A 27,613-nucleotide genomic window follows, 5' to 3' on the forward strand; every position below is an offset into this window, starting at 1 on the left:
CCTTTCTTGCTCGGTCTCCCATGTTGGTTCTACAGTCCCACCACTATGGTGGCATGTTTAAAGTCAATAACCTTACCTTTCAAATCAATTGAATGAATTGAATTTCCTCTTTATTGTTCCACTCACGGAGCACTCAGGGCCAACGGATTCAGTGCAAGAACTTTGTCAAAGTGGGACAGCATTGAAAGTTAAGAATGGGCCCAGCGGCTCGAGCGTGGAATATACGGTACTGCTGCTGAGCCTGCATAGGGAACCGTCTCCTGGGAGAACGAAATATAATGTGAGAGAGGGGGGAAAAAAACTAACCCTGAGGTTTTTTATAAATAGAATAGAGATACACAAATTAGGATATAATTAACTGCTACCATCTGTTAAGCTAGCGGCAGCCAAAACGGCAACTGGAATGTCGGGCTGCATTAAGACATGAATGACAAGAAAATAATATGGAACTGGTAATAATAGCTCAGAAGCACCACGTGGGAATGGATTCAAACATTTCTCCGGTATGCAAATGGCAGCTTCTTCATATACAGCGCGAGGAAGGATTTGAGAGGAGCTTCCTAAGATTGAGCTTCACGGGCTTCTGATGTGATCTCTGGACCTTCTAACCCATCTTCGGACTCCACTCCAACACAGCCAGTCTTAAAAAACGCATGGGGGGGGGGAATAAAGTTTTGGGAGGTTTTTAAGAAGAGATTGGACAGCCATTTAGCAATAGTTAATGGCAATAGCACATAGACTTGTATAAGTCTAAGCACTCTGGGCAGTTTACAAGTGTCAGCACATTGGTCCTTGTTTTACCAACCTTGCGGGGGATGGAAGGTCAACTCAAATTTGAGTCCCTTCAGGATCAAACTCCAGACAGTGGGCAGAGTTGGCCTGCAATACTACATTCTAACCACTGTGCCACCAGGGCTCTTCAGTGATAGATGATTTATAAATGATAGATATAGATAGAAGAAATAGAATAGGATAGGATAGGATAAGATAGATAGATAGATATGATTAATAGAAAGATAGATAGATAATACAATTGATAGATAGAAAGAAAGTTAGATAGACAGATAACATGATTAATAGAAAGATAGAGAGAGATAGATAGATAGATAGATAGATAATATGATTAATAGAAAAATAGATAGATAGATAGATAGATATAGAGATAGATAGATAGATGGATGGATGGATGGATGGATGGATGGATGATAGATAGATAGATAGATAGATAGATATAGATGATATGATTAATAGAAAGATAGATAGATAAATGGATGGATGGATGGATGGATAGATAATATGATTAATAGAAAGATAGATAGGTAGATAGATAGATGATAGATAGATAATATGATTAATAGATAGATAGATAGATATAGATAGATAGATAGATATAGATGATATGATTAATAGAAAGATAGATAGATAGATAGATAGATGGATGGATGGATGGATGGATGGATGGATGGATAGATAATATGATTAATAGAAAGATAGATAGATAGATAGATAGATAGATAGATAGATAGATAATATGATTAATAGAAAGAAAGATAGATAGATGATTGATAGATATATAGATAATAGAAAGATAGATAATATGATAGATAGATAGATAGATAGATAATATGATTGATAGAAAGATAGATAGAATGGTAGATAAATGGATAGAAAGAAAGAAAAAGAAAGAAAGAAATTATAGATGGACAGAAGGATGGACAGATGGACAGACAGACAGGTGGATATAGATGGGTGGACGGACCGACGGACAGACAGGGACACACTCACATGGATGATTGATGGGTATATGGATAGATTGATGAATGGATTGACAGATATTGATTGATTGAGATGATATCTGTCTATCCTCTATTTCTATCTCTATATCTATCATCCATCTTTCTATCTATCCATCTATCCCTCCATCCCTATCTCAATATATATATATATAAACCAACAACACAGGGGCATCCATGCAAATGACTATTAAAGAACAAGTCTTTGAGCTTCCCTAAAGCCATCATAAACATTATGGACTCCAAATGGGCTCCCACTGATAGCTGAACTCTCCCATCTGCGACCGCTCTCTTCTTGGCGCTCTCTCCAAAGCATGACTGGGAATAAAAGGGGATTGTCCTCTTTTCTCAAAATCAACTGACAGATTCCCCGAGACTATTCCCTGGAGTCAGGGATCTTATGGGTGGTTTCTAAGCCGGGAATTACTTGAGAGGCTAAAAATATATTTAACTGGAACCCTAAAGTGCTTAGTATAAAGACACACTCAACACGGGGAACATTTTAAATTGGGACAGCGATGGTTTTGAAGACTGTCGATGAAGCAAACAATAGTGGCGCAGTGGTTAGAGTGCAGTACTGCAGGCTACTTCTGCTGACTGCCGGCTGACTGCAATTTGGTGGTTCGAATCCCACCAGGCTCAAGGTTGACTCAGCCTTCCATCCTTCCAAGGTGGGTAAAATGAGGACTCAGATTGTTGGGGGAAAGAAGCTGACTCTGTAAACCGCTTAGAGAGGGCTGTAAAAGCACTATGAAGCAGTATATAAGTCTAAGGGCTATTTCTATCTATCTATCTATCTATCTATCTATCTATCTATCTTTCTTTCTTTCTTTCTTTCAATTGTATTATCTATCTATCTATCTTTCTTTCTTTCTTTCTTTCAATTGTATTATCTATCTATCTATCTATCTTTCTTTCTTTCTTTCAATTGTATTATCTATCTATCTATCTTTCTTTCTTTCTTTCTTTCAATTGTATTATCTATCTATCTATCTTTCTTTCTTTCAATTGTATTATCTATCTATCTATCTATCTATCTATCTATCTATCTATCTATCTATCTATCGGCTGGACAAGAAGCAATGGGTGGAAACTAATCAAGGAGAGAAGCAACTTAGAACTAAGGAGAGATTTCCTGACAGTCAGAACAATTAATCAGTGGAGCAGAATTTGCCTCCAGAAGTTGTGAATGTTCCAACACTGGAAGTTTAAAAAAAGTGATTGGACAACCATTTGTCTGAAGTGGTGTAGGGTTTCCTGCCTAAGCAGGGGGTTGGACTATAAGACCTCCAAGGTCCTTTCCAATTCTGTTATTCTATACATTGAAAATAGGAAGAGGAGAACCTGGGGCTACAACCAGTGGTGGGTTGCTAACCGGTTTACTAGCGGTTCGTTTGTGCTCGCGCACACGAAACACTTCTGCGCAGAAGCGTCTGGGTGGGTGGGTAGAAACTCCCGCTGCTGCCACTACCGGTTCGGCTGAACCGGGAGCAACCCACCTCTGGCTACAACCCAACTGCCTTGATGCAGCCCACCCCTCTTTTCCAGATGTGGCTTCACCCTAGACCAACATTTCCTAACTAATAGATCGCCTAAGTCTAACTGAATCGTGCGGCAACATTTCAAGGGAATCTAAAGATCTCCATGCATTTTCCATACACAGTTACAGAAAGAGGTACAAATTAGATTTCATTTCATTTTAAATTAAAGCTCCAATCTTCAGGAATAGCTCATATTGCAATTTAAGGCTACCATATCACAGCTGCCAAACTCCAAGCAGCTACCAGATGGTAGCCTAGTGTAAGATCATATGTGCTAGTCGTTCCTGACTCTGGGGGGCAGCACTCATCTCCGTTTCAAAGCCAAAGAGCCAGCACTGTCCAAAGACATCTCCGTGGTCATGTGGCCAGCATGACTAAATCCCGAAGGGGCGCGGAACGCTGTTACCTTCCCACCAAAGGTGGTTCCTATTTTTCTACTTGCATTTTTACATGCTTTTGAACTGCTAGGTTGGCAGAAGCTGGGACAAATAACGGGAGCTCACTCTGTTACGCGGCGCTAGGGATTCGAACCACCGAACTGCCGACCTTTCTGATTGACAAGCTCAGCGTCTTAGCCACTGAGCCACCGTGTCCTTAAGATCATTAGCTGGGTTCCACCACAAAACCGCGCTCGACTAAACCGCGTCGCTGACATCATCAACAGGGCAACAACAGCGCAGAGACAGAAGCATGCTGTAAACTCTAAACCTAAAATTAACACCTAAACCTAAACCTAACCCCCCCAAACCTAATCCTAACCCTAACCCTAACCCTAAACCTAACCCTTAACCTAACCCTAAACCTAACCCTAACCCTTAACCTAACCCTAACCCTAACCCTTAACCTAACCCTAACCCTAACCCTTAACCTAACCCTAAACCTAACCCTAAACCTAACCCTAAAGCTAACCCTTACTTTAAGTTGAATCGGCTTGCTTTCAAAGCGCTATTTAAAGCGCCCTTCTTTCTCCGCGCTGGCTGTTGTCGCCCTGTTGATGACGTCAGCGACGCGGTTTAATCGGGCGCGGTTTAGTCGAGCGCAGTTTTGACGGGTTACGCATTAGCTGCCATCTAATGATTGTTTGCAACCCAGATCCGGTAGCTCTGAATCAATCAATCAATTAATTCAAAGTTTGGAACTCAGTTTCCCATCAGTTAATTGACCGAGACAGGCAAAACCAGTTTTTCTGTATAATTCATGACCTGTTTTTCCTGGAATGCACCTGGATAACGTTCATTTCAGCACGGAGTCCTGTGGTCAGCGCAGACCACTGTTCAGCCTGGGAGCAAACCGGTTCTTCTTGCAACATCACTTTTTTTTTTCTTTTAAAGGCCAAGCAAAGTGCTGTTTATTTAATCTACTTTCTGAGTTTCCGGGCCAGTCACACTGATGGGACTGAAGCAAATTGACAGATATTAAGTTCTTCCCGAAATACATAAAGATAAAACCAACAACTTTTCTTTGGGGTTGAATGGAAAAAGACTTGGAGGGAAAATGGAACTTTGATGATAATTATATATGTTGACTTTATATAGCAAGATGACTTTATGAACAAAAATGGAAGGACGTTTTGTTCCCCGCGATGGACGAATGGTTGCAAAAGTTGACCGAGTTAGCAGAAATGGTTCAATTGAATGCTCTGACCGAAGAAGAAAAAAAATACAAATACTTTTATTTCTACTTGGAAACCACTTCTGGACTTCATGCTTGACGTGGGGAAAAAAAGAAACTTTGATTTGGGGTTTTACTGATTAGATAGATTTGTTGTCATAGAAATGGCTGGTTTATATTATTCTGTAATAATTATGCACCAAAGGGTGTTGGAAGTCAACGCCTCCCCTCCCCCCCCATTCTCCTCCTTTTCTACACTTCTCCTTTTCCCTCCATTATTTTTCCTAATATTTGCTTTTGTATTTTGGTATTTTATATTCTAAACCAGGGGTGTCCAAACTTGGGAACTTTAAGACTTGTGGACTTCAACTCCCAGCATGGGGGCTGGCTGGGGAATTCTGGGAGCTGAAGTCCACAAGTCTTAAAGCTGTCAAGTTTGAACGTGGCACGACAAAACCGTGCTCGACTAAAGCACGCCCGATTAAACCGCGTCGCTGACGTCATCAACAGGGCGACAACAGCGAGCACGGAGAAAGAAGGGCGCTTTAAATAGCGCTTTGAAAGCAAGCCGATTCAAGTTAAGGTAAGGGTTAGGTTTAGGTTTAGGTTTAGGTTTAGGGTTAGGTTAAGGGTTAGGGTTAGGTTAAGGGTTAGGGTTAGGTTAAGGGTTAGGTTTAGGGTTAGTTTAAGGGTTAGGATTAGGTTTAGGGTTAGGTTTAGGGGGGTTAGGTTTAGGGTTAATTTTAGGTTTAGCGTTTACAGCGTGCTTCTGTCTCCACGCTGTTGTCGCGCTGTGATGACGTCAGCTACGCGGTTTCATCGAGCGCCCTTTAGTCGAACACGGTTTTGTGGTGGAACCAAGTTTGAACACCTCTGGAGGGTTTTTTCTAAAGGGTTAGGTTAGGGGTGCAAGGGTCTTGTAACTTTACAGCTTTAAGACTTGCACACTTCAATGCCAGAGTTCCTGAGCCAACATTTTGGTTGCTAAGCAAGAGCATTGTTAAGTGAGTTTCACATTTTACAAGTTGGCCACGCCCACCCAGTCACATGGCCGGCAAGCCACTCCCACCCGGTCACATGGCTGGCAAGCCACTCCCACAAAGCAAGCTACACCTACAGAAGAGGTTCTAAAAAAATTTAAAACCCACCACTGATTGGCACCCATCAACTCTGATGCCTCGACCATGAGAACTAACAGCAGGAAGCAGGAACCCAGGATTATGAACTCCCTCTGTATACTGTTGAGGAATCTGGTAGATTCCTGCCAATGAGTAACTCCCCCACCCCAATGAGTTGCTTTTCTCAGGGGTAGACAGGTGTATGCACATGACATCCCGGTATGAGCAATAGGCAAACTCTCTCTGCAGTGTCTTTTGCAGTACGGTGGAAACGTTCACAAAAATCGTTACTCATCGTGGTGGTGTCATTTGCATAGCACACTCGTTGAAACTAGGGCTGGGTGTAGGAAAGTTTGCAGAGCAGATTCGCAGCTGGAAGGCACTTTGCCAAACTGGCACCGGCAGTCGAAATATGAATCAGCTGAAAGCAAAATTACGATCCATTGCTGTACTTTCCCAGCCTCAAAGAATGAGATCCGGGATTGAAAGCAATCAAGGCTGTTGAACGGCCCCGTGTTGAAGGAAATCTTGTTCTCAGGCATAAGCAAGGATTCATCTTGGGTGGAAGATGATCTTCCTAAACGAGGATTGATTTTGGGCTGTGTTAAAGAAATTTAATTTAATGTTTAAATTTAATTTAATTTTTAAATTTAATTTTTAAATTTTTTAAATTTAATTTTTAAATTTAATTTAATTTTTAAATTTAATTTTTAAATTTAATTTTTAAATTTAATTTAATTTTTAAATTTAATTTAATTTAATTTTTAAATTTAATTTAATTTTTAAATTTAATTTAATTATTTATTTATTTTATTATTTATTTCATATTTTATTTTATTATAATTTATTTATTTATTTTATTATCTATATTTTTATTTATTTATTATTTTATTTTATTATTTTATTTTATTATTTTATTTTATTATTTTATTATTTTATTATTTTATTTTATTATTATTTTATTTTATTATTATTTTATTTTATTATTTTATTTTATTTTATTTCTGGAAAAGTAAAGTGTAAAATGGGCCAGAAACACACACAGTTGTTGATTGATTGGAGAGTGCCGCCTCTTGCATGAGGCAATCTACATTATGATTGGTTGCTGGGTGCAAAAGGGGTGTTTCCCTTTTTTCCCGCCTTTTTCTCCTTCTGGGTGTTCTGTAGGCTGTTCTGTGATTTACCTGACGGTTTACCTCACGATGTCGTGACGTGCCTGACTATCTCAATTGATATAAATAGATATGTAAATATATATATTTATTTATATAAAACTACACGTTTATGTCAGCGTCTCTGACTCATTTTGACACCAGCTGCACAATTCCTTGACAGGCTGGCTGCCGGTGTTGCACGAAGCAATCAGATGTTAGAAGATGCCCTCATATATTAGTCTTGGTTGCATATTGATGATTCTGAAAGGCTTCTATGAACTTTATGACTTTTATGAACACAAGTAGTCCTCGACTGACAATCAACAGTTCAAAATTACGACGACACTGAAAAAAGCGACAAGATTATTTTCCTCACTTAACAATCATTGAAGCATCCCCATGGCCACATGATCAATATTCAGATGCGAGGCAACTGGCATGTACTTATGACAGTTGCAATATCCAGGGATCACGGGATCACCTTTTGCAACCTTCTGACAATTAAAGTCAATGGAGAAGCCAGATTCACTTAACAACCATGTTAATAACCTAACAACCATAGTGATTCACTTAACAGCTGTGGAAAGAAAGTTTGAAAAATGGGGCGAAACTCTTTTCAAATGTCTCACTTAACAACATACATTTGGGGCTCCATTGTGGCCATAACTCAAGAATTACCTGTGCTGTAGTTTTACAAATAAAGGTAACCCTTGACTCACCCCCATTCATTGAGTGACCATTCAAAGTTACAACGTGACTTATGATGTTTCTCATTTTTATTACCATTGCAGCATCCCCGTGATCATACGATCAAAATTTGGGATGCTTGGCACCTGACTCATATATATGACGGTCGCAGTGTCCCAGACACATCTTCTGACAAACAAAGAAAATGGGGAAGCCAGCTTTCACTGAATAATCATTACTAACTTAACTGGATTCACTTAAAAACTGTGGCAAGAAAGGTTGTAAAAGGAGAAAATACTCACTTAACAAGTCTTGCTTAGCTCAATTATGGTCATAAATCGAGGAGTGCCTGGTACATAAAATATGTCTTCCAAGCACATCACAGAAGAGGTCGGGGAGCTGTGTTGGAGCAGCATGAATCTGCTTCGTCCCTGCCTGGTATTTAACTGAGTCCAACCATGTTTAGTGTTCCCACGATCAGCCGAGGTTGTTTCAGGTTAAGAAAAGATGGAATACTCAGCAGGAACTGTGTTCGCGATTGGGAAACCGATGGAAGGGATTAAGATCAGGTTGCTGATAAAAATCAGCGGATGAAATTTTGCTCTCGATCAGGGAGATCATCAGCGGGCAAAAAAACAAAACTGTGTTGTGTGTTTGTGTATGTGTGTGTGTGAAGAGGGTGGGGACAAGGAACTGATTTCATTTGGAAAACATGAAAGCAAGAATGAGGAAACAATGATTCAGGTCGGAACTTGGGGGACGGAAGACAGGAATGAGAAAGTTATGGAGAAGAGCAACACAATCCTGCAGTTGTGATACAAGCATTTGTCTATCACAGGGATGAGAAGATAGGTAAAGGTAAAGGTTCCCTCGCTAGTCGTTCCTGACTCTAGGGGGCAGCGCTCATCTCCGTTTCAAAGCCGAAGAGCCAGCGCTGTCCAAAGACGTCTCCGTGGTCATGTGGCCAGCATGACTCAACGCTGAAGGCGCACGGAACGCTGTTACCTTCCCACCAAAGGTGGTCTCTATTTTTCTACTTGCATTTTTACCTGCTTTCGAACTGCTAGGCTGGCAGAAGCTGGGACAAGTCATGGGAGCTCACTCCGTTACGTGGCACTAGGGATTCAAACCGCCAAACTGCTGGCCTTTCTGATCGACGAGCTCAGCATCTTAGCCACTGAGCCACCGCGTCCCTATGAGAAGATAGGAATCTTAAAAACCCACATCATAAACCCAGCGGAGGTCCTGCTGCATGATTTAACCTGCACCATCAAGCCAACTGTGGCTGATCCTGTACAGGTGGTCCTCGATTTACAACAGCGCATTTAGTGACCATTCGAAGTCACGACAGCACTGGAAAAAAGTGACCGATGACCATTTTTCACACTTACGACCGCTGCAGCACCCCCATGGTCACAGGATCAAAATTACAACGCTTGGCAAGTGGTTCATACCTATGACGGTTGGAATATCCTGGGGTCACGTGATCACCTTTTGTGACCCTCTGACAAGCAGTCACCGGGGAAGCCAGATTCACTTAACGATTGTTACAAACGTATCAGCTGCAGTGATTCACTTAATAGCTGTGACAGGAAAGGTCAGAAAATAGGGCAAAGCTCACTTAACAACTGTCTTGCTTAGCAGTGGGAAATCTGGGTTCAACTGTAATCATAAGTCAAGATCTACCTTTATTCTCTTTATACAGAAAGGCTAAAAAATGTCCAGACTTTTAATTTAGAAATCTTTCTTCCTCTTCTCCTAGAAACTAGGTTCATGCAAAAATGCTGATAGGTTTAAGGCTGAGAAAGTCCGATGTGTACATAAAGATAAGCAAGCCTTAATTTCTGTGGTAAGATACATGACTTACCACTACTGAGTGCCTATATGTCTGTCTGTCTGTCTATCTATTATCTATCTACATCTATCATATCTATCTAATCTATCTCTATCATATCTATCTACCTTATCTATCATATCTACCTTATCTATCATATCTATCTATCTACATCTATCATATCTATCTATCTATCTACATCTATCATATCTATCTAATCTATCTCTATCTATCTATCATATCTATCTACCCACCTTATCTATCATATCTACCTATCTATCAATCATCTATCTATCTACATCTATCATATCTACCTACCTACCTACCTACCTATCATATCTATCTCTATCATATCTATCTATCATATCTATCGCTATCTATCTATCTACATCTATCTATCTATCTATCTATCTATCTATCTATCTATCTATCTATCTACCTACCTACCTTATCTATCATATCTACCTATCTATCATATCTATCTCTATCATATCTATCTCTATCATATCTCTATCTATCTATCTATCTATCTATCTATCTATCTATCTATCTATCTATCTATCTATCTATCTATCTATCTATCTATCTATCTATTTTCCAGCATAACTCTGCAACGCCTCGAGCAATTTCAACCAAACCTGATACACAATGACTTACTCTCTGGAGAAAAATATTGTGTGTGGGGGAAGACATCCTTAACACCCCTCGGTGTGTGTGTTACAGCCTGTTGTGCCGTACTGGCTTCTACTGTACAGCGCAGTGGAGTTGCCATGATAACAGCTTCACGGTACTCCGCAAGGACATTCCCTCTGGTAGGGGGGAAAATCCGATATTAGAAATTACGTTTGGTCCAGACATTTTCCCCCCTATAAATAAATACCTCGGCAGTGGCAGGTTATCGGCTAGTTAATTATATTAATAATAGTGGTTACTGTTTTGGGTCGCTAACCTGTGGAGAAATATGACTGGGCCAGCTGTTTGGATGGGGGCCTGATAGATTTTGCCTGGAAGATAATTCTCAGGCAGCCACGCCAGGATTAGCATTATCTAAGCATTTCCATCTCACCGCAGAGCTGAACAGCTGGGAAGCCGAAAGATTGCCAGAGAATTCCCAGCACATTATAGACCATATTTCTGTTTAAATCCTTCCGGCTTTTTTTTCCAGGCCTTGCCAATTCAGAAGGCCGTTTACAAAAGTACTTAATGCGGGTGGGGTCGGGGTGAAGGAAAAGAGTGACCCTTTTCGATTTGGCTACAGCAGGTCGACAAGTTTAAAATCCCCGTTGGTTGAAGAGCGAGGCGGCAGCGGCCCCGTGTGGCACCGCAATGCATTTTCCCAAGGGGTTGCGGTCCGTTGTGAAGCTGTGGTTTTGAGTCTTGAAGTGAGTTTTAGGGGATTCTTTGCGGCACCTGACAAGAAGCATGTGGGAGGCAGCTGCTGTGTCACAGACGGTGAAAGAACTGGAGGAAGATTTTCCAAATGTGAACTTTTCTGCTGTTGTTAGTTGAGAAGTCATGTCCATCATAACTCTCTGGACAACGTTCCTCCAGGCCTTCCTGTCCTCTACCATCCTCTGGAGTCCATTTAAGCTCACGCCGACTGCTTGAGTGACTCCATCCAGCCATCTCATTCTCTGTCGTCCCCTTCTTCTTTTGCCCTCAATCCTTCCCAGCATTAGGCTCTTCTCCAATGAATCCTTCCTTCTCATCAGGTGGCCAAAGTCTTTGAGTTTCCTCTTCAGGATCTGGCCTTCTAAAGAGCAGGGTTGATCTCCTCTAGGACTGACTGGTTTAATCGCCTTGCAGTCCAAGGGACTCAATGCAGGAGTCTTCTCCAGCACCAGAGTTCAAAGGCCTCCATTCTTTGGCGCTCAGCGTTCCTTACGGTCCAACCTTCACAGCCCTCCATTGCAACTGGGAAGACCATCGCCTTGACTATACACACTTTTATTGGCAGGGTGATGTCTCTGCTTTTTAGGCTGCTGTCTACATTTGCCCTTGCTTTCCTCCCCAGGAGCAAGCGCCTTTTAATTCCTTTTATAACCCAATAGAATTTATAACTCTCAACAAGCAGCTGGTTCTGGCCATGATTTGGAAATAACTGCAAATTTCCTGCCCTAAAACATCTAGAAAGTATTTTTTTTAAAAACCTGAGTCCTCAATCTGTAACAGGTCATTTTGTGACCATTCAGTCACAAGGGAAAACAGAGTTCACGCGAAGTCCAAAGCACTTCCAAATTATTTTCGTACAGGTAGCCCTTGACTTACAACCAATTGAAGTTACATAGGCACTGAAAAAAGTGAATTATGATCAATTTTCACTTATGACTGTTTCAGCATCCCAGGGGTCCCCTGATCAATATTCAGATGGTTATAGCAGTAGCAGTTAGACTTATATACCGCTTCATAGGGCTTTCAGCCCTCTCTAAGCGGTTTACAGAGTCAGCATATCGCCCCCAACAACAATCCGGGTCCTCATTCCACCCACCTCGGAAAGATGGAAGGCTGAGTCAACCTTGAGCCGGTGAGATTTGAACCGCTGAACTGCAGACAGCAGTTAGCTGAAGTGGCCTGCAGTACTGCACTCTAACCACTGCGCCACCTCGGCTCTGCTTGGTTTACTGGCTCACATTTATGACGGTTGCAGTGTCCTGGCGTCATGCGATCAACATCTGTGACCTTCTCACAAAAGTGAAGTAAAATGGGGACGCCGGATTCACTTAAGAACCGTATCACTAACAACTGCAGTGATTCACTCAACAAATGAACAGGTTGCAAAATGGGGCAAGATTACAGACTCCCTGTAATCCTTCCATAAACCTTGTTACAGGTTCATTCGTTGCTAAACCAAAACCAACCAAACCTCATTGTCCACCATACTCTGGAAGCTCCCAATTTATCAAGAAATGCAAAGGCTGTTTTGGAAATATACCAGGCACACCTGGGTAAGCTACTGAGACGATGATGATTTTTTAAATCAGGTATTTGGTTGATTTTTCGTGCTCTGGGTCTCATTAATCCATGCTTTTTGCAACTGATACACCACGCTTTCAAAGAGGACTTTCTGCAGATAGCAAAGCCGGTTTTAATGGCAACAACGAATACAAAGAATGCTTATGGGCTCAGGAGGAGGTAGATGGGCACCGTTGCTGGGTGATACAGCTATTTTATGCAGACCAGCTGCCGTGGCTACAGACCTGGCAGAGAACTGTGACTGCTGCTTCAGCCTGAAAACTCCTTTATTCTATAAATGCCTGAGCCAACAACGTTCGAGGCTTCAGCAGAGAATATATTGTGGAAATATATTGCACAAAATATCCCTACTTTTAAAAAAAAAACGTTCTGTGATCTTACAGAGTTTTTAAAATGAAAAGTAGCAAAAATACCAGCCCGGAGCCTAAGAATTCTATTGACAAATGATTAAGATTTATTGATATGGTTAATGATACAGAAATGTGATGTTTTCGACCTTCATTTCAGCAAAAAAAAAAAAAAGTTTCCAAGATGATCAAATGTCGTACATCTTTGGGGGCTAAAAACGGGGACTCATTAAACTACATCTAAAGCAGTGGTGGGTTCCGGATCCCATTGCAACCAGTATGGTGCAACGGGGACGGGCATCCTCCACATCCGCAGCACATGCGCATGCGTACTTACCGCCTGCGATACCTCCGCGACGTTCCAGCTGCTCGGCGGAGCATCGCGCGGATACCATACGCTCCGTGCACGTAAGCCCCGAACAGCTCAAATAAAGGTAAGGAGCACGGGCGGGTGGGCGGGTCCTCCAGAGCACTGTACCGAAACGGTACCTGGTGCTCCCAGCAGGCACCGCTACGCCCATAATGGGGCATACTGGTCGTATCCCACCACTGATCTAAAGACACCATGTAAGAATAAATCCATTTAAAGGAGCCAACCCAATTTGATGCTTTGCAGTTTTAAAATCATGAAATGGCAAAGAGATTAATAAGTTAAAACCACAGTTACTTTTGAAGTTCCTTTCCAGGTTTCCCATGAACAATATAAAACGGGTCCAAGTGTTTTAAGAGAACAACTCCAACTTTAAGTGGAATATACTTAGTACGTTGAAATTGATAAAACATGAAGCAAGAAAGCAGCTGAATACAAATCGGCTGCAGACCGTTACGCCTTAGTCCAGGGATGTTAAACCTTGCAACTTTCTGTAGATTTCCAACTCCCAGAATTCCCCAGCCAGTCAGGTTCACAGATCTTAATGTTGCAAAGTTGGACATACAGAACATTAAATAAAACACACATTTTGGTTCAATGCAGAATCATTAAATAGTCCTGATTTATCTAGGCGAGTCTGTTTGGCATCCCTGTAAGTTTAATGCATAGCTTCTTGGAATGACTTTCCGAGTGAAGGAAAGAGCCAGTTTGAATCCAAGGAGAAGTCATAAATGATTTACTTTGGGGAATTTATTCTACAAGAAGAAGTCAATAGACTATGCTAGGAAACGGAGGGGATTGCCTTGAGAAGACAGGTGAAAAAAATTAATCATCTAACCCAAGCAGTGGTAGACCAGCGCAACGCAAACTGTCCTCCTTTTGAACATGTATCCAATATCACAACACATACAGAAAAGAATGAATGGCTGCTTTCATCATTTACTTATCAAATGTATCTATACTCCAGGGAAATGCTTCTGCTTTAGAATAATCTGTAGTTACCTACAATCCATCTATGACAGACGTTTTGTTAACTTACATCAAGCTACCCAAAATTTGCTTCACTATGACTTAAAGATATAATTGAGGGTCAAATGCAAGCTTGGAAACTTTTTTTAGAAAATTTCCAGTTTATAGGAAGGGAGTTGCTGCCCTACATCAATCCCACAGGAATATAGATGATTAAAATGTATGTGATGAAATCTGATATATCTTCCAAGTTTTGCTAATTATAGAGACATCCGGACATTTAACACTTTCATTCATGCTATAAAAAAGAATGTTACGGTTGTTACAGCAAGTCCTCTCTTCGGTTGTTTTTGGCAACAAATGTTCATGCCCAGCAAAGACTTCACCCAAGGAACGTGCAAATAAAATACCAGCTCGTAGCAATATTTAACCGCATAATATAGTTGAATCTAGTTAAGCAAAACCAAGCATTGATAAAATGAATAACTGATCCAAGTGCTGGGAACACTCGGCTTCAGTTAACACTTCTGGAAATGCTATAACGTACTTAAAAATTCTTGGACCTGCAAAATAAAAAGAGGGAAATTAGCAGTTCAATAAAGGTAAAGGTTCCCCTGCACATATATTCTAGTCGTTTCTGACTCTAGGGGGCAGTGCTCATCTCCGTTTCAAAGCCGAAGAGCCAGCGCTATCCGAAGACGTCTCCGTGGTCATGTTGCCGCCATGACTAAACGCTGAAGGCGCATGGAACGCTGTTACCTTCCCATCAAAGGTGGCTCCTATTTTTCTACTTGCATTTTTAATCTGCTTTCAAACTACTAGGTCTGCAGAAACTGGGGCCAGTCACAGGAGCTCACTGTTAGCAGCGCTAGGGATTTGAACCTCCAAACTGCTGACCTATCTGATCGACAAGCTCAGTGTCTTAGCCACTGAGCCACCTAGCAGTTTATAGCAATAGCAGTTAGACTTATATACCGCTTCATAGGGCTTTCAGCCCTCTCTAAGCGGTTTACAGAGTCAGCATATCGCCCCCAACAACAATCCGGGTCCTCATTTTACCCACCTCGGAAGGATGGAAGGCTGAGTCAACCTTGAGCCGGTGAGATTTGAACCGCCGAACTGCAGAACTGCAGTCAGCCGAAGTAGCCTGCAGTGCTGCATTTAACCACTGCACCACCGCGGTTTAATAGACCAGCTAAATAAAAGTGGGAGCTAAGTTCTGATAACATTCCGAATATGCACACAGGCTCTAAATAGGGTAACCAGAAAATTTATTTAATCTTAATTTACCCTGGGTTTGTTAGATGAATCTGCCGTTGGAAGCACTAATAAGGACATTTGCTTTTAATTAGTGGCTGAGGACTTTAAGGACATTATGTGGATTGGTATCTTATGACAGTGTATGAACAATACCCTAAAGCAGAGTTTGTCAAACTTAGAAACTTTAAGACTTAATTCCCAGAATTCCCTAGCCTGGCATGCAGATTTCAATAGAAACATACAAGGACAGAGCTTTTGATTATTAAACAGAGTGACTTGGAAACACATAAACTAGCACTCTTTGGTTAGTTTTACCTTCTCAATCATATTTTCATGTTTGTCTCTGTTGCCTTTGAAATCTTCATTTACATCGAGGGTTAAAACGGGTACTTTTTGCAAGTATTCAAACTCTGTTCTGTAAACAACAAAAAACGCAATTTGAATTAGAAACCTAACAAAAGGTAGAGAATTACAGAAATATGCAGGAATCCTATAACACTTGTTCTGAAGCAATCCCCGTTATACCTTGAACCATACACCTCTTTGCTAATATGTCTTTAAAAGCCGGAATTGCCCAGGCCTATAATTCCTAGTAGCCACACTAATCACGGTATTAAAGAGCCACAAAAGAGCTTTTAAAATTACAGTCAGTAAATTAAAATATAGATATATATTTTAGAAATGGAAAGTCTCTTAACATTTTCCACTGGCTCAAATATTTCAAGGTTATTTATCTAACAAATTCATGGGACTATTAAAGTGGACAACCATTTGTCTGAAATGGTGCAGGGCGTGAGTGTCAAACTCTAATGCATCACATGACATGTCGCAACAATTTTTGTCTTTGCAGAGCCGAGGTGGGCACATGTTGCACCTGGCCCGTGGGCCGCCAGTTTCACAGGCCTGGTGTAGAGTTTCCTGCCTGAGAAGGGGTTGGACTAGAAGACCTCCAAGGTCCCTTCCTACCCTGTTATCCTGAGATTGGACCATCCAATTCCCTAGATCACCAGGGAAAAACACAATTTCCACTGTGTTCATATTGGCTTAGGCCCCAATGTCATCTCAGTTCAAAAGGCAGATTGGTTGGTTGATCTCTCAAAGCAAAAGATTTTTGGGATAGATGTAGCAAGAACAATCAGGGAAATGGTCCCAAAGTTACTTTTTCAAAAGGCATCTGGACTTTCTTGGTTTTTTTTCCTGGAAGACATTTTGCTTTTCATCCAAGAAGCTTCTTCACTTCTGGGCATTACAAAAGCGAAACGCCTTCGAGGGAAAACGGGAGAAAATCCAGTTGCTTTCAGAGAAAGCAACTTCGGCGCATGGATAACCGAGAATCTTGGCAAACCATCAGGGAAATTAAAATACCGTAATGTCCGATGCTGGAGCCAGCTTTCGTGCTTGTAATGGAGTTTCTCCAGATATTCCATGGGAATGCCTTGCTCTTCATCCCTTCCACGGATGTAAATCCTATCCAAGCATTTCTAAACAGGAAAAAAAATATATGCAAGACTGGAATAGTACAGGGATGGTGAACCTTTGTGTCAATGCGTGCCAAAATTGTGGGTGCATGTGCATGCCCTCACCCACAATGTAATGCACCCTGCCCACCTGTGCATGCATGTGCAATCCCCTGCGCATGACCACTCCTCCCCCCGTGTGTGTATGTTTTCGCTCTCCCTCGTTGGGCCTGTTTTACACATTGCCCAGGCTCTGGAGGCTTTCCTGAAGCCTGGGGACGGCGAAAACGGTCTCCCCCGGCCCCCCGTAAGGCCAAAACTCAGTTGGCTGGCGTGCGCATGCACACTGGAGCTGACAGCTCGCGTACCAGCAGATATGGCTCTGCGTGTCACCAGTGGCATGCATGCCATCTGTTCGCCATTACGGGAGTAGGATTTTCAGGCAAAACTGAAATAAAGCAAAATGCCACCTTCTGATAGGAAAAGAGCAACAACTGAAATGATCGGCTTTCTAACATTTTAAAAAATTAATGAGTTATAAATCAAAAACCCTGCAAAGGATTGTATTCTAAAACCGTGGCACGACAAAACCGCGCTCGTCAAAATAGCGGTGATAAAGCCGCGTCGCTAAAGCCGCGACGTTATCACCACGCGTCATCACCGCCACGACAACAGCGCGGCGACAGAAGGGTGCTTTAAAACAGCGCGGCGGCAGAAAGACGATTTAAATTAAGGTAAGGGTTAGGATTAGGTTTAGGGGTTTGCTTTAGGGTTAGGTTTAGGTTAGGGTTAGGTTTAGGGTGCGGAGTGCTTCGGAAGGCGTGGATTTGCCCTCCGCGATTATGTCATCGCGGTAGGGTCGCGTTTTTCCTTAGCGCTTCGAACGGCACGGATTTGCCCTCCGCACTTATGTCGGCGCGGATAAGGGCTTCGCGGTTTTGTGGTGGAACCTTCTAAAACAGCAGCCCTCAACTTTTTGGGCACCAGAGACCAGTCCCATGGAGAGGTTTTTCTGCAGATCGGTGGGGGCATTGTTTCACGTGCTGCCTCCATCCCATGGATGGAGCTTCACTTGTTTGCGTGGACCGATTGCTGGCATGCTGCGGATTGGTGCCAGTTCACGGACCGGGGGTGTTGGGGAGCCCTGCTCTAATGTCCAGTGCATTCATAAAACTTTATTTCTTACTTCAGGAGTAGCTCGGAGATAAATAATGCCATCCAGTTCAAGGCTCGATCCATGCCGCTGATTCATCCAACTGTGCCAATCTTGATAAATAGTCCACTCTGTTTCATTCATGCAATCAGATTCATATAAATTGGATGCAAAGATGTACCTTTCCAGGAAAAGTAAAGAATCCAGTTTAGCTTTAATTATCCTAAGTTGGGAAAACATTTTATTTTGGACATGGAACAAACAAACAAAATAATTCTCACAGCCAGTTTAACTGTTGAAAGTTCTTCACTGCCGGTTGCAATTGTGAGATGGGTGGTTATATAAATCAGTGTTTCCCCAAGTGTGGTACGCGTACCCCCAGGGGTACGGGAAGAGTTTGGTGGGGGTACGCGTTGCACCGGAGTTTGGACGTGGAACCGCATCTCAGATTAAAATTAACAACCAGGGAACCAAATTATGATGATCTGTCATCTCAACATAAACAATTTCTTTTTTTTTAATCTCATGTTATTAATAATATGTATTTATAACAATTTTTCCCTACTGTTGACAATATACTTGAAGATTGCTTTTTTAACATCCCATAGATCCATCTTATCTTACAACGGTCCTACTTCTTCTTCCCTCCCTCCTTTCCTTCCCTTGTTTCTTCTCTCCTACTCCCCTTCCTTCCCTCCTTCCTTCCCTTTCTTTTCTCCTTCTCTCCTTCCTTTCCTCCTTCCTTCCCCCTTCCTTCTCTCCTACATTCCCTCCTTCCTTCTCTCAACTTAAACAATTTCATCCTTCTCATTGAATCAAATTAATGTTCTTTATAATATAACTTCCGTTTATTTTGCGTATGTACCAAAAAAAGAAATATATTTTGATTTTTATTAAAGCATATGTTTTTTTATGAGGGGTACTCAGCGTTACGAAAATTATAGAAGGGGTACACATATGTCAAAAGTTTGGGAAACACTGATATAAATTAACAGAATAAATAAAAGACAGGATCCTAGCTAAAATCTGGTCCAGTTACAATCCAGCCCTCCCCAAAGTCTGTAGGTACTCTTCCGAATACATCTCCCAGAATCCCCCAGTTAAAATGGCCATTGCTAAGAATGCTGGAAGTTGAACATCACATATCTGAATTGTTTTTAACACAATCGGGTATCAAGAAACCAGTTCCATGATTGGAAAGAGGAAAGCTTTCCCGTTTTTCCAAAAATTGAAAGATGCAAAACTGAGGGGAGATGACATAAAGAAGATTTAGATTTAGATTGCTTTTATTTATAGGCCGCCCTTTTCCCTGAGGGGACTCAGGGCGGCTTACAACCTATAGGGAGGGGATACACGTAATGACATATACAGACAATACACAATTAAAAATAGAAGCAACATTCATTCATCATTCGGGTGGGGACGGATCCCAATCTTTAACCCCAGGCCTGGCGGGATAGCCAGATCTTAAGGGCTGTGCGGAAGGTCTGGAGGGTGGTGAGGGTACGAATCTCCACGGGGAGGTCGTTCCAAAGGGTCGGAGCTACTACTGAAAAGGCTCTCCTCCGCGTAGTTGCCAGTCGGCACTGGCTGGCAGATGGCAGATGGAACTCGGAGGAGGCCTAATCTGTGTGATCTAATCGGTCGCGAGGAGGTAATTGGCAGGAGGCGGTCTCTCAGAAGAGAGTTATCAAGAATCAGACGGGTACCTGTCACTATAAACGGATCGTTCGAAGAAAACCACAGCGTTCTCGGGTTCTTTTAGTTTCCCTTCAAGGGATTTGAGCTGAGCCCTGATTCTGCTTAGACAGGCGTAGGCTTGAAAAGTAAAGGACCATCTCTCCGGCTTCTCATACATCATTTGAAGAAGGTTTCCACCGCTCTTTTGTGAGGCTGTCAGCTCCTGTTTAAACATTCGTAAAAATTACGTAAGAATTAAAAATTGGCTTTGCTTTAACGATAGATTTACATGTTCTTAAACTCTGGACGCACCCTTCAATTGCAGGGTTGCCTATCGGTGTCATAAAACTTCTCTTAACATGGAATGCAGCAGCATTCAGTGTCTTGTCCCTCCTCGGTTTTGTCTCAAAAATCTATTTCTTATGATGCCCTATTCCATATAATCGCTATTTATCATACCTCACAGTCATCGCGGCAGTCTTGAACATTGCACCATTTTCCCACTGGCTCTGGAACAATTTCCCATTCCTCTCGGGCTTTTTTGAGAATATTCACAAAGGTAGATTTACCTGCGGCTAAAGAAGAGAAGATACTCATCAAGCCAGTAAGATTCTGCAGTTGTCTTTAGAAATCACTTGAATTTGAAAAAGGAATTGAATTTACTGACTTAAATTTCTATAGCCACCTACCACGAACCAAGTCACTCTGGGTGACAGAGCGTTTTTCAGGTGGGAATAGAACGTCTAAGCTCCCAGCCTGCAGGTCTGATGAGTCATGCACTGGCCATGCCCACATCCAAGTGGCGGTTGGAACAGACTTCTTTTCAGGTGGGGAGGGGGAGTAGAACGTCTAACTCCTTAGCATCAGACCGTGTTAATAATACTATAAGAAATACTAACGATCTGATGGTCATTTTGAAAAATCCTTTCTTAGCAAGCACCTAGAAGCCAAGAGGAACCTACATGCCAAATTTCAAGTTTGTAGGCTTTATGATTCTGGGGATTTCGGCTCAGTGCTTAATACAACTGCCTGATATGTAATACAGCTCAGGTTCGATTCCCAGTAAGGGTATGGCTAGCTGATGAGAGCTAAATAGCTTGAAATAGATCTATACTAGTCTCCCTTTATTTATTTATCAGCACAAATGTAACAAAGGCAACATAAAAAAAATGGCTTTCGGCCTGGATGGCTCCTAGGGTGAGCCAAAAGACAGAAAAGGGAAGCAGTATGCTCCCTCCCATATTTGGGCATACCAGGGGTTGTGACACAATACATACATATACACATGTGTTACGGCCCGGCAGGAGCCGTTGGAACTGCTGCCAGACTCTGACAGCAAGGGGTCTTATGAGTCGGCCCTGGAGGAGGTGGAGGACCCTGGGCAGGGTGTCGACTCCGAGCAGGGTGAGGAGAGACTGGTTGGCCACCAGGTGGCGGCAGAGCACTGGATCAGAGGGAGTGATCAGAAAAACATTTGGAAGTTGTTTCAGGATGCACGCCGTCGAAGGGCTACTCGACAGAAGGAACAATTGCGTAATTGTAGGAGATGACTGCGCTTAGCTGATTAAGATCCTCGCCTGATTATAAAAGAGACTGTTTGTGCCACGCCCTTTTTGCAGGAGTCAACGTTCATGATTCAGAGAAACCAACTTGGAGAAGTGGTTTGCTGTGAGAGCTTGTTTGCATTGAATAGCTTTGTAAGAATTACTGCCAGAGTGCTTATTTCTTTGTTTATTTTGGGTTTGCAGCCAACGAGAGTCTGGACTGATTAAAAGTATTCTTATTTACGTTTGCTTGTGGCTTTCGTTCCTGGATGGGAGAAGGGGGGGTCAGAACACACATGTATGCATGCATGCATGCATATACACACATACACACCACACATATCTATACACAAACACATACATACACACGTGTGTATGTGTGTGTTTATGTATGTATGTACATGTGTGTGTGTGCATAAAATATAATGCTATAAGTGACCCAGAGTCACCTATGAGGCGGGCATCTATATAAGCTTGTTTAATAAATAAGAGTAAATAATACATTTCACCACCCCAAGTTCGTAAAAAAAACCCAAAACATTAATTTATAGTTGTTGGGGGGAGCAGCCCCTCCACTAGCAAAGGTCAGGCTGATCAAGGGCCCAGAACTGACTGAAATCAAGATATATTACGTTTCCAAGCGTTCCTCTGTCTCAGAGGTCTTCTAACTTGGCAACTTTTAAAACTTGTGGACTTCAATTCCCAGAATCCTCCAGCCAGCTATGCTTGTGGATTTCAGACTATGCTGGCTGGAGGATTCTGGGAGTTGAAGTCCACAAGTCTTAAGATTGCCAAGTTTGATGACCTCTGCTCTATCTACTTAGCTGCTTCCCCCCTTCAGGGCTTACCTATATTGCCCTCGATGGCGATCTTCTTCACGCCGCTGCGGCTCCGCTTGGGTGGAGTTGCCATGGAAGCGGCCCGCCGGTAACCAAACGGAGCTCTCTCTCTTACACAGCCGCTCAGGGGAAAAAAAAAACGGTAGCGCAGGAAGGACAAAAAAGCGCGGGAACGCAACTTCGCCGGCTACGCCAAACGCCGCTTTCTCTTCCCGCCAGCGTTCGAATCCGATTCGATCGGTGTTGGCTGCGCCGCCCAGTGACGTCACGCGCAAAGCTCCACCCAACTGGCCCACTTTCCGCGTCCCCCCTCCCCCTTTGTTTGTTTCTTCTCTATGGCTTCTGTGTGGCTCCGCTACAGGGGCCCGAGAGGGACAGAAAAGGTGAGGTGCAAACGCGGAAAGTCCGTCTAGCTTGGAGCGCGGCTTAGCAGTCAAAAGAACCCATTGCCAGATGGGGACTCGCCTCGCCTCGCCAGGCGCCGATGCCGGCTTTGAGAGAGAAACAGGGAAGTTTAATCGCAGGCCGAAAAACGGATTCAGCCGGAAAGGGAGGGAGCGAGAGTTCCGAGCGCATCGATCGGCCAGTTGTGATGATGCGGTTGCTTGGCAACAGACACCCTTTCCATCCCGGACAAAATGAATTCCTTGCAAAACAAGATGTTTTTCTTTTTAAAAAAATCATTATTCTGTCTAGTTAACTTTGCGCCTATTTAATCAAAAGACATTTTTATCCTTTGTGCTAAAAAAAAAAATGGGGGGGGGGAAATACAGAGATGGCTAGAAAAGATAATAGGGACACATGTAGATTTTAAACCTGAGCTGTTCTTATTGGGGATGATCTCAGAAAATTTTTATAAGAGCACTATGTATTTAGCATTACATGTTTTAACATCAGCGAGGATTATATTGGAAAGATGAAGAAACACCTTCAAGATGAAGAGACAATTAAGAAGATATTAGACCAATGTTTCTCAACCTTGGCAACTTGGAAGATGTCCGGACTTCAACTCCCCGAATTCCCCAGCCAGCAAATGCTGGCTGGGGAATTCTGGGAGTTGAAGTCCGGACATCTTCAAGTTGCCAAGGTTGTGAAACACTGTATTAGACTATGCAAAAATGGACAGACCTACATTGAAAATCAAACAGAAAGAAGATGCAGAATATTATCAAACTTGGAACTTATTTTACCAGTGGTTGGAAAAAAGGGGTGGAGAGAAAGAATGGCATTTGTATTGCTAAGCAAATTAAATACCCAGACAACACGATGCTTATTAAGCACTAAGGAATGTAATTAATATAAAATTAATAAAATTTATTATTTTTTTAAAAAAACTTGTTTCCACACTGCAAAGGAGGAAATGCATATATATATATAGTATGTGGTTTTGTTTCCACCACACATCCATGGACCAACTCATGTCAATGCAATTCATTGAATTCTGAGGGGCAAATAACATGGTTTTTGTTATTTGTTAACTAACAGTGTTACTTTGTATTTTAATCTGATTTATATTCTTTCTTTTAAAGTGATGTTCAAGATTTATTAGCTAACATAGTTACTTTGTATTTTAATCGGATTTATATTCTTTCTTTTAAAGTGATGTTCAAGATTTATTAGCTTTTAACATTCCTAAACTGAAAAAACAAGCTGGAGACTGATAAGAAAAGTTTGGTAGTACAAATTGGGGTCTGGCTTCTCTCTTTTGGGAACCCTAAACAACTTTTCTCTTTACAATTTATTCCCCTTCAGACCTCACTTCAACAAACATGTATGCTATTATCCTCTCCAATCAACTATCCTCTTTCAGATTTCTTGATTATGTTCACTATAAAAGGGGATGTAAGCTAAAGATCAGGGTTCCTTCTTTGAAGGAGTAATCCCTTTTGTCTGATTATTCTGATAAATTGTAATAAAATGATCTTCCCATCTCGGTTTGTCTCATTGGAAAATATGCACACCGAGGCACTAGCCTGAAAAAGCCATATTTGCCTATCACTTCCCAGGGCAATTTTAAGATATATGGCAGTGATGGCAAACCTTTTTCTTACGGCATGCCAAAATTGCCCGTGTGCGTGCTATCACGAGTGTGCCCACATGACCCCATGTGACCACCATCCCCACACGCATGCGCACAGAACTCCTCCCCAGGCTCCAGAGGCTTTCCTGAAGCCTGGGGAAGGTGGAAAACGGCCTCCTCTGGTCCTCCAGAAGGGTGAAAAATCAGTTGGCATGCATGTCTGCCAGAGCTGAGGACTGCCATGCCAGCAAAAATGGCTCGACGTGCCACCTGTGGCATGTGTGCCATAGTTTCACCATCATGGATATATGGGCTTCAAAATTTTCCAAAGGTGTTGAAAAAAAATCTGTCTCGGAGAGTGGGATGCTGGCTTCCTTCAGCATGAGAATGTTGCAGAGAAACTGGGTTTGAGTTGAGCTTGTCTCCTAGATCATCCTCATCATGGTTCCATTCGCTCATTGTTGGCGATATCACTGGTGGGGAACGTAGTATGTGGCAGATGCCTCCTCTGTATTGCTAAACAGTATTATCTTAAAGCCCGAGACTGGGATAGTGGAGGAAATAACAACACCCTGTTGTTGAAGCTTCTTCAGCTCTGACTGGATCGTGGGGAATCGAAGGACTGAGCTGAAGAAGCTTCTTGGATGAGAAGTGAAACGTCTCCAAAGAAAAACCAGAAAGTCCAGTTGCCTCTGGAAAAAAGTCCCTTTGGGACAACATTGACCTGGATGACTCAAGCAATCTCAACCAAACTTGGTACACAGATAACGTACTCTTTGGAAAGAAGTACTGTGGGGGTAAGACACCCCTAACACCCCTTGGAGTGTGTGTTCTGTTAAGATACAGCCTGTAGTGCCTTAAAATGGCTTCTACCGTACTGCCGTTAAAATGGCTTCTACTGTACAGCACAGTGAAGTTGCCATGGTGACGGCTTCACAGTACTCCACAGGGGGGCTCCCTCTGGTAAGGGGGAAAATCCAACATTAGAAATTATGTTTGGTTCAGACATTTCCACCCCATAAATAAATACCCGAACAACGCCGAGGTTCATTACGAGCCTGTTGTCTCGGGAAAAACAACCACACAACTTCCTTTCGAGTAACCCTCCCTCTTATACAAAAACTTCCTCAATCTTTTGGTAACCGGAGTGAAGGAACTGGATAGATATGGGTTCATTTTATTGCCATTTGACTTGCTTGCAGTACAAAGCGTTAACAAATCCATGAGAGGTGACCGCAGGACACGCCTGTTGAGGAATGGTCAGATGGGCACAACATGTACAGATACATACGAATCTCATCTCTTAAAAGCGGTAAGTATGAGAAGGGCGGGGAAAAAAAGCACTCGTGTCAAACATAGCCATTTATTTTTCTTCTTATAAACAGCATCCATTTTCCTCACTGAAAAAGCCTAGAATTTATATAGTTTTTTTTTTCATCCCATCACTTACAACAATATGTATACATTATTTACATCTTTTCCAATATATGTGTTGCAGAATTTCAGACATCCAACTTTTTTGAAATCATTTTTTTTTTCATTAAAAAGCCATTTTTTTTCCAGGTAGAACAAGTACTGATTTAAGTGACTACAAACTGAAGTAATATATTGGCACAGTTTGCTTACAGTACAGATTACGTTGCATTTTTTAATTTTTAAATGATTTTGTGTGTGTGTGTGTGTGTCCATCCAGCATTGGCTATTACCTATTCCTCTATGATAAGCAGCTACCTTTTTTATTTTAATAGAGAGGGTGTCACTGAGGAAGGTGAAATTTCTATCATTAATGCAGCATAAATTCTAACACACAGGATCTCTCTCTCAATTTCATCAGCCGAGTCAAATGGCTTTTCCAAAGCTGCGGGATTTTTGCCCACGTAATTACGTGGAAACTTGGAATGTTAACCAAAAAGCTTTCTGCGCCTCCAAAAAAATCTGTTCAAATTTTGAGTTGTCCAGAGAGATGCAAGTTCAGAAAAGCTTCAGGTTGATTCTGCTGGTTGTATATTCTCTCTATCGGACAGAAAAGCAATTGCCCCAATAGATCCTTTTCGAAGGCAATTAACTAAAGGAATCGCCAGTTTCCCTGGGATCTTTCTGTACTCTTCACCAAGAGAGCAAGAAAAAAAATTACTCCTATATTTTTTCTAATATGCTGCATGAAGAAGGACCTGGGTACCAGAAGGGACCAGTAAGTGGTTTCTTCTCAAATCTGTTCCCCCCCACCCCCACATATTCAAATGCATTGAGTCTCATGACAATATTTAGCAACACGACATCAGTGAGTAAATTCAAAAATGGAACCAAATGACATTTCAAAAGATTTGTGTTCCAAATAACCTAGTAATAAGTGTACAAAAATAATGAGTACAGTTTAGTGGCTATAAAAAATTAATTTTCCCTAAAAATACATTAATCTATGAAAAACCTATTGAAAGGACAGTGCTCTTGGGAAAGAAAATAAGCAAATAAAGCATCTTAAAACTGGAGTTATTCTGCTATGGCAGGAGGGAATTATGTTTTAAAAAGGAAACACACATGTGCAATGGACATAGATGGAAATATACCTCTAACGTGGCTAGTGGTTCTAATAATGCAGTTTAGAAAAAAAACAAAAGTTTTTTTGCCTATTAAGAAATGAAATTTTTGCCTATTAAGAAATGAAATTTATCAAGTAATATGAGAGCATTGTGGTTGAAAAACTAGCAGGTCCAACTTCATATTACAATTTTAAAATATGAATTCTGGCATTTCACTTACACTTTAATATTTGGGGACAAAAAGAATACATGTCTTAAATTATTTCCCAAATAAATCAACACACACAAACACACACTTCTCCCACGCCCCCCCCCTCAGAAAAATAATCTTTATATGGAAATCTAAGAAAAGGCTTTCAGTTATGAGAATTTAAAAAAAAATTAAGACCGGTCTATATAGCAGCATTGGCTTTTTGCCTATGGGATAAGTTTGAGAGAGTGGTGTCAACTCTAAATTCTTAATGGAGACTCTGGTTCTGTAAGATTGCCAGTGAATATTCAAAATTCTCTCTTGCATAGTAAGCTGTTAAAGAAATGTTGGCAAGCGGTTGAAAAGGGGGAATTTTCCTTTTGAAGGCTATCTCTTTGAAGTCCACCTCAGTACTACTGGACAGAAAGTAGGATATTTTTTATCCTTGCACAATTAGCACGAATCCCTGACACAGATGTGTGAAGTAGGCTTGTGATTTCTAGGGCCAGGATGATAAAACCTTTCTCCCACCA

General features: G+C 41.7%; 1 protein-coding gene across 1 annotated transcript; it reads right to left on the reverse strand.

Annotated features, from left to right (window-relative positions):
* Positions 1-14,672: 14,672 nt before the first annotated feature.
* Positions 14,673-22,844, reverse strand: DCK (deoxycytidine kinase). The gene is made up of 7 exons (XM_014068967.2): positions 22,340-22,844; positions 20,407-20,522; positions 19,977-20,170; positions 18,301-18,448; positions 17,023-17,138; positions 15,973-16,072; positions 14,673-14,960 (listed from the first exon to the last, which is right to left on the reverse strand). The coding sequence occupies exons 1-7, from the start codon at positions 22,401-22,403 to the stop codon at positions 14,934-14,936; spliced, it is 765 nt and encodes a 254-aa protein (XP_013924442.2). The 5' UTR covers positions 22,404-22,844; the 3' UTR covers positions 14,673-14,933.
* Between the last annotated feature and the right edge of the window lie 4,769 nt (positions 22,845-27,613).

Source organism: Thamnophis sirtalis, unplaced genomic scaffold (assembly GCF_051295495.1).
Source record: "Thamnophis sirtalis isolate CommonGarterSnake01/CBP01778 unplaced genomic scaffold, rThaSir2_p1.2 scaffold_10, whole genome shotgun sequence".
Taxonomy (NCBI): Eukaryota; Metazoa; Chordata; class Lepidosauria; order Squamata; family Natricidae; genus Thamnophis; species Thamnophis sirtalis.

Bases quoted from the DNA above. Each gene is read 5' to 3' on its own strand.
- DCK (XM_014068967.2), bottom strand. From the start codon at position 22,403: ATGGCAACTCCACCCAAGCGGAGCCGCAGCGGCGTGAAGAAGATCGCC. The intron at 16,073-17,022 runs GTATTTTAATTT...TGTTGTTTACAG, and splicing joins CTCCAGCATCGGACATTACG to AACAGAGTTTGAATACTTGC. The intron at 14,961-15,972 runs GTAAAACTAACC...TTTATTTTGCAG, and splicing joins ATGAAAATATGATTGAGAAG to GTCCAAGAATTTTTAAGTAC.